The sequence below is a fragment of the Cryptomeria japonica genome, chromosome 3, assembly GCF_030272615.1.
Source record: "Cryptomeria japonica chromosome 3, Sugi_1.0, whole genome shotgun sequence".
Classification (NCBI taxonomy): Eukaryota; Viridiplantae; Streptophyta; class Pinopsida; order Cupressales; family Cupressaceae; genus Cryptomeria; species Cryptomeria japonica.
Genome location: NC_081407.1, coordinates 594428528 through 594438422, shown reverse-complemented (window position 1 = coordinate 594438422; position 9895 = coordinate 594428528). Strand labels below are relative to the sequence as shown.

The following is a 9895-nucleotide window of genomic DNA, read 5'->3' as shown; positions in this document are numbered from 1 at the left end:
TAAAGTATCAATAAACACATAAAATGATGAATATCTTGAACACAAATAATGCATAAAACAACTCTTATATTAATACATTTTAAATTTCTATACAAATTTATTAAAGGTCAATTTCATATTTTTCAAATCATGACTTTCTACAATAATATTTTATAAATGATAAATTGGTATTATAAAAATTGTTATCCAACTTATAAAGACTAAAATTATGTCACTTCCAAAATTTACAAGTGCTACTATAAACACATAAAATAATAAAATATCTTGAACACAAATAATATCTAAATTAATGTGAGTGTAGTAGTCTCATAATATCCTTTTTTCATGAAAGATTAATATTCAATCAAAATTTATGAAAAAAAATCATAAATTCAAATCCCACACATAAATCATCATAAACCCATATACATACTGCCATAGATAAAAGAATCTTTCTTGAATTCAAATTTCTAGTATGACCAGGGTTACGAGTCCAAGGCATATTTAACAATTCTAAGAGAACTCCTCTTCCTTCACGAGATTAAAACATGGAATCATTTCACTGACTACAAACGTAATCATTTACTGTATATGCAGTGTCGTCTTCCGCTTATCGTTTTAAAATATTAAGAAAACAAGAAGTGTGGCTTGATGTGGCATTTTCACATGACCATAACAAATGTTGATATTCCCTTGATGTGGCATTTTCACATGACCATAACAAATGTTGATATTCCCTCCTAAAGCCGCCATTACAGCCCTGCATTTCCGTTGCATTACTTGTCAGAGCTGCCGCCATGGAAGCTCTCACAATGCTCAACGCTTCCAACACTTTTTCTCCAGCACTACTTAAATTCCAGTCCTCCAGCTCTGCACTGAGCTGCAGAAAAAGTACTCGCTTTTTGGAGTCGTCCTCTTGTAATTCCAGTCGGGGAGCTCTTGTGGCGAAGAATGTGGCCGTCCGGGGATTGGAGGCAACAGAAATTCCGAAAGAAGACTGCAAATCTTCACGTCCGCTTCCTTCTCCCAGACCCTTGGAAGACGCTGGAAAGTCTCTTCCGGCGCCATTGATGGAGGTTAAGGTGGAGTCATTGCAGTACGAGGCAGGATTTATCGGCGGTATCTCAGAGAAGACGAGAACAGTTCCGGATTGTGAAGAAGTTCCGGCGGCGATTTCATATCTGACTGGCATTCTGTCGTCCAGGGTTTATGACGTGGCTATTGAAACGCCTTTGCATTTTGCGCCAAAGTTGTCGCACAAGACTGGCGTCAACATTCGGCTGAAACGAGAGGATTTACAACCTGTAAGCGTTTGTACCACTTTTTGTTCATTTTTGTTATCACGTCATGTCATTGTCACCGGCATTAATGAGAAGAAAGAATGGACAGTCAGTTTTTCAGGCCTTTCTTAAATATCAAAGATTTTTAATAGGAAAAAAGTAATTTAAAAAAAAGCTAATTATTAATTATTTTTATTATAATAGGAAACAACAATTAAAATTGATTATTTTAAAAATATTTTATTACTATAAGGTTTTAGCGTTTTAGTAAAAACATTTCTTCATAAGATGTTTCTTCAGTTTTCCAAGATTTTTATTTGAATGAAATTTGTAGGTCGTGTTATGATTGATATATAATATTTTTTAAATATATTAAAATAAAAATATAGAAATTATTATATATATAAATATTTGAAATAGAAATTAAGTTTCATAAGATAAAATAACTATAAAATTTTATAAGATTTAAGTGTAAACCATTATAAAAAAACCCCCTTTTGGGGACTATATTGCCAGCTTCATTTCATATTATTAGATTGGCTATGGGAATGTCTACAATAAGATCTAGCAAAACTTGATAGCAGAAAAGTTAAAATCGACAAGACTAATGCAGTGTACACTTAAAAGACAATGTCACAAGGTTTGTATCTAAATTCAACGAGAGTAATTTTTATTTTTATTCAAATACATTAAATTAGATTTAAATTTAAAATAGTAAATTCAAATAAATTTAAAAATATTAAAATTTGAAAAAATTAAAAATAAAAGAAATTAATTCTGAACACAATCCTCAAAAACCCAATTTTTATAAAAAAAATGGAGAGACCAAGAGTAGCGGGGCGAAGAACAACCGGAGGGAGAAATAGCAGGGGATTGGCGACATAAGGAAAGCCAAAGATCGAAGGAACAATAAAAAGGATGGAGTAAAATTTGAAAAGTACTATCATTGTAACCAGTGCACATCGAGCTGAGGAAGGGATGGATTCAACAGAAGATATGGAGCTTGAACAAAATCTCAAGGGAGGAAAAGATGGATTCAACGGAAGATGGAGCTTGGACAAATCACAAGGACAGAGACATGGAAACCTAATTTTTCAAACAAAGGGGGACCGACTTAAGATGGAATCACCATGGCAGTTGGGTAGAGGAAATTAGGATCGCAAATAGGGAAAGAGCAAATTGCAATTAGCGAGGTAAAACGAATGGACGAGTCACCAGGATGGATTAACTTTGAAGCACCTTCTTGGCGGGAAAATTGTAATTTAAATTTGAACTTCCACCAGACACAGCAAACAAAAGAAAATGGATTCCAAAAGACAAGCGTGTCGGTGGCCACTGGTGAAAACGAAATTTGGATCAGGCCAAAGACAGATCGGCAGCAGGAAAAAAGAGGAATAAAGAATGTTAAGTCAATCGGATTCTGAAATTGACAAAGGCAATCGCGGGGAACAAAAAAGTAAGGGAAGAAAAACGAAGAAAGAATGTAGGGAAAAGGATGTCTCGATAGAGTGGTAGATATAAAATCAACATGATTTGAGATCTAGGGGCATAACCCTTTTTTTAAGAGAACAATGAAGATCACATTTTGGAATGATCGGGGCTTGAAGGGCCGTAACAAGAGATGCTTAATTAAGTGTCATATGGATTTGTACAATGTTGATATATTATGCAAGAAGAGACATAACTCAATAAGGAAGAAGTGGAAGTTTGCTCCAAACATGGAAATGTTGGAATTGAGGCTTTGTGGAATCACTAGGGGCTTTAGAATGCTTTCGGGTTCTATGGAATTTGCCAATCATTGCTTGGAAGATCAATGCTTGGGGCAAAATTGGTAGGTTAGTAAGGTTTCAAGTAGTGTTACAATACTAAACCTGGCTTAGACTTGGCAAGTTGATTTTTGACCTTGTGCCGGATTTGGCACTCAGATTCGGCCTAGACTTAACAAATTGAAAACACCATTTCATAGTTGTATTTGGACAAAACCCTGAGTCTAGATGATGTCCTTGCTATTATCTCACAAAAAAGTTGGGGGTATGGAAGAATCCAAAAAGCACAATACAATGTTGAAGAATCTCATAAATACCTCATTGCTCTTATACCTAAGGAAGATACTAGTAAGGTAGGGGTCCCATGAGGGGGGCTTAAGCTCTATTTTTAAGGAAGAGGTGGTCCCATGGAATTTTTTTTGGTGCTGCGGGATTATTTGGAATCTTTTCCAAAAAAAATAGAAGTCCCTACTTTTTAGGCCTGCAAATTTGAGCGGGTGAAAAAGGGGTGGGGTTAGAAATTGCCCCGTCAGCTTAGGGATGTTATTTGCCACTTGTCAAACATCTAAATTTAATTTCTATTAAAAAATAGTTTTGGAGGGAAATGAATTATTTTTACTTGTTTTTATTATGCACATACAAAGATATTACATTCATGAGACCACCAACTTCCTTAAATTTCGGAGCTTAAATTTTTAAGCTGAACTACACTACAAAATTCATGAGACTAGTAGCTTTAAAATTTTCCTAAAAAATCTCAGCAGCTCCAGCTCTATTTGTAGATTTTAGACTAGTATCACTCTATAACACTCCATACAAGATTATATCCAAAGCTATGACCAATATATTAAAAGTAATGTTACCAAAAACTGTCTCTGAAGAGTTAAGTGGGTTCGTCCTTGCACCGTTGATCATGGGTAGCATCAATATTGCCCATGAAGCAATCCACTTTGTTAATTAAAGAATGAAAAGTGTGTTAGTTAAAATGGATATAAGTAAAGCTTATGGTTGATGGGCTAGCACTTTTTGATGAAAGTTATGGAAAGATTTGACTTTAGCAAGAAATAGATAGACTTTTAGTTGCATCTATAGCCCAAGGTATCTGGTATTGGTAAATGGTAGTTCCCATAGTTTTCTTGAACCATCTAGGGGCCTTAGGCAAGAAGAACCTATAATCCCTTTCCTATTTATAATCTTGGTAGAAGCATTGCATGACATGTTCCACGTATGTTAGAAAGAGATAGGTGTTACAAATGGTGTACAAGCTATTTCCCATCAATAGTTTGTAGATGATACATCCTTGTTGGAGATGCAAGTTGGAAGGAAGCGAAGATCATGAAACTTACTTTAGAGAAATACTCATAAGACTTAGGCCAAAGTATTAACATAGAGAAAATGAGATCTTTTTCTTTAATACCGATTACAAAAAATATAAAAGAGAATAATAACATTCTTGGGATATAGGGTGGGATCCCTCCCAAGTAAATATCTAGGGGTTGCTCTTTTTAAAGGCAAATGTAAGTCATTCTTCTGGGAACCACTTTTGGACATTTGCACAAACAAGACAACCTCGTGGAAGGGTAAATGCGTGGAAGGGTAAATGCCTATCTTTGGTAGGGCAAATTCTAATGCTTAAAAGTTGTTAAAACAGCTATGCAGCAATACCGATTTTCTTGATGTTATGTTTAAAGATCCTAGGAATGCTTTGGATCAAAGGATGAGGAGTTTTTCTATGACAAGGAAACTTCCTTTGATTGTATGGGATACCATATGTACACCAAAGGAGGCTGGAGGCATGGAATGAAAGAAAAAGTCACTACAAAACAAGGCCTTGGGCACCAAATTGATTTTGGGGCTATATGCTAAGCCTCACTTAAAATGGGATAGAATCTTGCAAAGCAAATATGTAGACCTAATGGATGCAGCTCGAATCCTAACAATAGCTAACTAGCCTAAAGGCTCTTAGTTGTGGAATTTTCTCCTCTCTTGTGGACAACTCATCACTAAGCATCTTAATGGGAAATTATAGATGGTTGATAGTGAAGTTTTGGCATGGAAAATTTTTTTGATGCTAGAAGGTTACCAAGAGTTGGTAGGGGCAATGCGAATTCTAAAGGGAACTTGGGGAACTTTAGCGAGAGACTTCCAAGGTACATAGGTGGAATTGAAGAGTGGGCTTGGATGGATAAGATCAACGGTTATCTTGGAGCAACAAGAAATATTATTGGAATAGGAATTTTTTAAAAGAAAAGTTTTCATCATCAAGGTTTGGGATAACATCAAGTGGAGTTGTGTCATGCCCCATTTTTAATTGATTTAGTTTCTTGGATAAATCACTCTATTCAAATAATATAATTTATTTCTCGTAACTGGTAATTTAGGACTGACCTTGTTATGTAACTGGTAATTTTTAAATTTTGGGCCTATAATTTAGGATTAGGTCAACCGTTTTGAAGAGCTATTTTAATTGTTTTCCCTCCAAAATGAGGCGCGGGATTCTAGGCATCCAAGTTTGGATTGGAACATATAAAACTTGTAACATTTCCACTTGGGAAATCATCTCATCTTATGTCAATTCATCTCTTGGAGCACTTCGTGTTCAAGTATCCTTTTGTGGTCGAAACTCCATGGAGGATTGTGGCTTGTGGATGAGAACCCATACGGGATTGTGGCTTGTGGATGAAAACCCATGAGTTATAGGAGTTGGAGAACAGAAACCCTTCGATTTAGGAGGGCATTTAGGGATTGCTTCGGAACTTCATAGATTTGTAGGACATTTCAATTATTCTGTGTGTTTGTTTGTTGCAGCTTGAAGGTTGCAGGTGAAGTATATGTAGTTGGAGTGCAATGTTTGTGTCAGTTTGCTTTTGTGATGTGTGCTGCTATAGGATTCCTTGCTGCTGTTCTTTTGTTGGAGTTGGGAATACCAAACTTGTTGTATGGAAGATTGGAGAGTTTTTTGTTCTGTGGTTGGCAGTGTGTGTGAGTTAAGCATTGTTAATTTCAGATTTTATATTTGCTGATGTGACTATTGTATTGACTGTCACATCAGTCCATTATGCTGTAAAAACCAGAATTATATCAATATAAAAGTTGCTTGAGTTTCTAGTTCATTTGTGCAAGTTTGGGTGGTGACTAGCTAGTTTTATTGGTGCTGTTTGGTGAAGTTTATTGTTTATGGTCAAATTTGTTATTATCATTGAAAAATCTGATTTGGGACATTGTAAGTTGTTCTAAATTGTGGATTTTATCTTGTGAAATTGGGATATATTGCCTGAGATTCAAGATCACCTAGGTTAGATGGGTTAGTTCACTTATGTTGGAACAAGAATTGTTTACTAAGGTTGGTGCCTTTGCATAGGATACCTAAAAGAAAAATATCATAATGGTTGATGAAGTCAAGAAGCTTGGCTACCAATGGCCCTCTAGATGCGCGATGTGTGAAATATCTAAGGAAACAATCAGTCATCTCCTAGTTAATTGCCCATTCACTACTAAATGTTGGCAATGGATATATGCAAGCTTTGGATGGGCAGGTGCACTCCCAGCTGATTTGCGAGTATTGTTCACATCAAAATAGAAGAATCTTTCAAGGGAAAGCCATGATTGTTGTTTTATTTTTTGATCAAGCTTGAAGTAGCCATCGAAGTAGTAAATTATAGAGCATTGAACTCATTGTCAAAGAAAAAATCATTCAGCTCATGGTATAATGAATTGGTTCAGAGGTGGAAAAGACTCAAATTTGAAATTTCCCCTTGTTAATGGGTTTTTCAAAGATAATTCTTCCCTTAATCCACATATGGGAATTAATTTAATCCCTCCCCCTATAGAATGGATGAAAATGAACTTTGATGGGACAGCTAGAGGAGACCTTGGAAAATCAGGTGCAAGTTGTTTGGTTTGAGATGAAAACTTATCAGTTTATCCTTAAAGAAACCAAAGAAGGAACCGACAATGAAGTTGAGGCACAAGCCTTCCTCTTAGGCCTTCAAGTATGTAAAACAGAGTTCCCAAACTCGCCGCGAGTCAGGCGAGTTCGCCGAGTTGGCGAGTCGAGCCAAGCTCGGCGAGTTTTGCTGACTTGGGACTCGGACTCGGCGAGTTTTGACCAAAACTCGCCTGACTCGCGAGTCAGGCGAGTTATGGAAAAACTCGCCGAGTCCAAGCTCCAAAACTCGGCCACCAGAGGTCAATGTTTTGACTTGTTTGACAGGTTAGTATGTTCGTCAGGATTCATATATGGAATATAACATTTAAGTATAAGTGACATTTCCTTATGTCTTTTCTCTTTCTTATACTTTAAGTTATATTCCATATATATTGTCAGGATGTTTGAGAGTGGTTTTGGACCTCCATGAGTTATAATGCAAAATCTAGTTTTTGGAGGATCCTTCAAATTTCCAGACTTAGTCAAATTTCAGGCCATTTCAGAATCAGGATGACATTCCAGACTTTTAAGGCGAGTTCACTCTGACCATGATGTAAGGGATGGGACCTAGGAGGACACTATGCATTCAACCAAGGTTTGATTTAGCAACTTGAAGCGTGACCAGATAGTACACAAGAACCCTAGGAATGATCTAAATAACCCCTAATCACTCAACTGACCTAACCTCCTTCACTCCACCTTGAGGAGATCCACCTGATTTGATGACCTTTGAGAAACTCAATCCCTTTAATGCAAAGGCTAAGACACTAAAACGACCAACAACAAAACTAAAAGAGCTAACCCTAGAAAGCAAAAAGTGGGGGTCTTCATTTGCAATGGGGGGATGTGTGAGTACCTCACAACAGGGATTTTTCTTAAAATTTTGAAAAAAGGGGGTGAGTTGGGGATATTTCCTACCTATCCCCACATCCCAAAAAATCCCCCCATGGGGCACAAGGTTATTTTTGGCAAGGGACATGTCTCTGAGGAGCATATTTCAAACCCTTCTGGCCTCACAATTCCCCCTTCCATCCAACATATATATAGCCTAAAAACTAACAGGTCCAAGAAAGACCAAGGTCAACTATAGTCCCAAGGTAAAACCTAAGTTCAAAAAGCACACTATTTAATGCTACCATACACAAGCATTCCTTACAATTTCCAAGTGAAGATGTTCATGATGTCTCATGTTGGTGCTCCCAAAATTTCAATTTGGCCAAAGAAAATACTAAACAAAAGCCCCAAACAAGTAGATACTCTACCAGCATGCCTTTCATGGCATAACAAGCTAGCACACATTATAATTGGGCTTTATTCAATAATGGGTACATGAAACAAGTTTTAAATTGTTAAAAATCTCTTAATTTCAAGGTTTTTTTAATTTTGCCGAGTCATTGCCGAGTCGTTGCCGAGTCATAGCCGAGTCACGAGTCGAGTCGGCCTTGCCGAGTCCGAGCCGAGTCCGAGTCTGGGAACTTTGATGTAAAATAATTGGTGTTTGTCATGTACATGTTGAAGGAGACTTAATGGTGATATTCAATGCTATTTGCAAGAGAGGATCATCAAATTGGAAGATAAATAATATTTTCAAAAGTCTTGACCTTTAATGTACTCATTGGTAGCTTTAATAATACAACACACGTATAGGGAGATCAATATAGAGGAAAGTATTTAGGTTAACTACACCATTACATTGACAAAGTATTTATAATGGACAATAAGCTTGGGGCTTGGAACTCTTTAGAGACCATGTTCAACCTACAACTATATTATTGATTCATTTGATTGGGATAAATAATATTTCCAAAATTCCAAATATATAACATGTCATGCCAATTGTCCTCATTTTTGTTTTCAAAAATGAAGGACCATTACATGAAATTTTTGTGAAAAAATGAAAATTTTTACTCTATGGCACGCTTCCCGAGGCAGAATTTCGACTAATCTTTGGACTGACTTAATCCTCAGTCCATCCTCGAACTACATTTCGAATTTCGTCAAATTTTGGGTTCATTTGCTATGTCTTTCCTTCAATCGGGTTTTAAAATCCCGACTGCAGGTGGAGAATTTCCTTCAAACTGCAAGTTTTAATGATATTCATTGTTTTGGTCTTTGTAGGGGAATTTTTAGCTTATTACATGTGCACTTTATTAAAAGATGTTACTTGTAATTTGTTTTAAATTTCCCTTTTATTGTTTTTATTATTTTTATTGTTTTTTGGTCTTTTTTAGTTAAAATAGGGATTTTTTGGTTAAGTTACAAGTAAACTTGTAGTTCTCTCCAAAAACCCCTACTTTAATGGTTTTTACATGTAATAGGGATTTTAAACCCCCATTACATGTGTGCAAGCAATTCTAACTTGTTGTAGGGATTTTATTTCCCCTTTACAAGTGATTTTAAACTTGCATAACTCTCCAAAAATCCCGATTTTGCCTATAAAGTGCATTTTTGAGGATTTTAAACTTGTAATTGCATTTTTAAAACCCGAATTTGCCTAGTAAGTGAAAAAGTGACAATTTAAAACTTGCACTTTGTTTCCAAAAACCCGATTTTGCTTATAAAGTGCATTTTTTGACATTTTAAACTTGCTATTTGTTCCAAAAAACCCGAATTGCAAGGAAAAATGTTTTTATTGAGGATTTTTAGCAAATTTTTGTGAAGATTTTTTGGGAGATAGAAGGCGTTTTGGATTCCTTCCTATTTCCATGCATTTTCAAACACCTTTCACGCCACATGGAGGTTAAGATTGCTGGTTTTTAGCTTTATAACAGCAGCCACGTTTTTTAAAAAAAACACGTTTTTTTGCCATTTGGAATGCCACGAATCAGCAATGTTATGAATCGTTTTGGCTTGGTATGCTAAGGTGTTGAGGTTAGAAAGAGTCTTGGCCATTTTCCATGCCATTTCTCATGCATTTGCTGCCACGTTTTTCATTTTTGGGC

At 36.1% G+C, this 9895-nt stretch overlaps 1 protein-coding gene across 2 annotated transcripts in view; it reads left to right on the top strand.

The window, feature by feature from the left end:
* LOC131078624 (threonine dehydratase 1 biosynthetic, chloroplastic) overlaps positions 1-9895 on the top strand; it is a 60044-nt gene that overhangs the window by 5015 nt on the left and 45134 nt on the right. Inside the window, exon 1 of one of the 2 annotated variants that reach the window (XM_058016371.2) lies at positions 604-1283. The exons of the other annotated variant lie outside the window; for it this stretch is intronic. Coding sequence (XP_057872354.1) covers positions 777-1283 — 507 coding nt within the window. The 5' untranslated portion in view covers positions 604-776. Of the gene's footprint in view, positions 1-603; positions 1284-9895 lie in introns of those variants that run through there. 2 annotated transcript variants of the gene reach the window in all.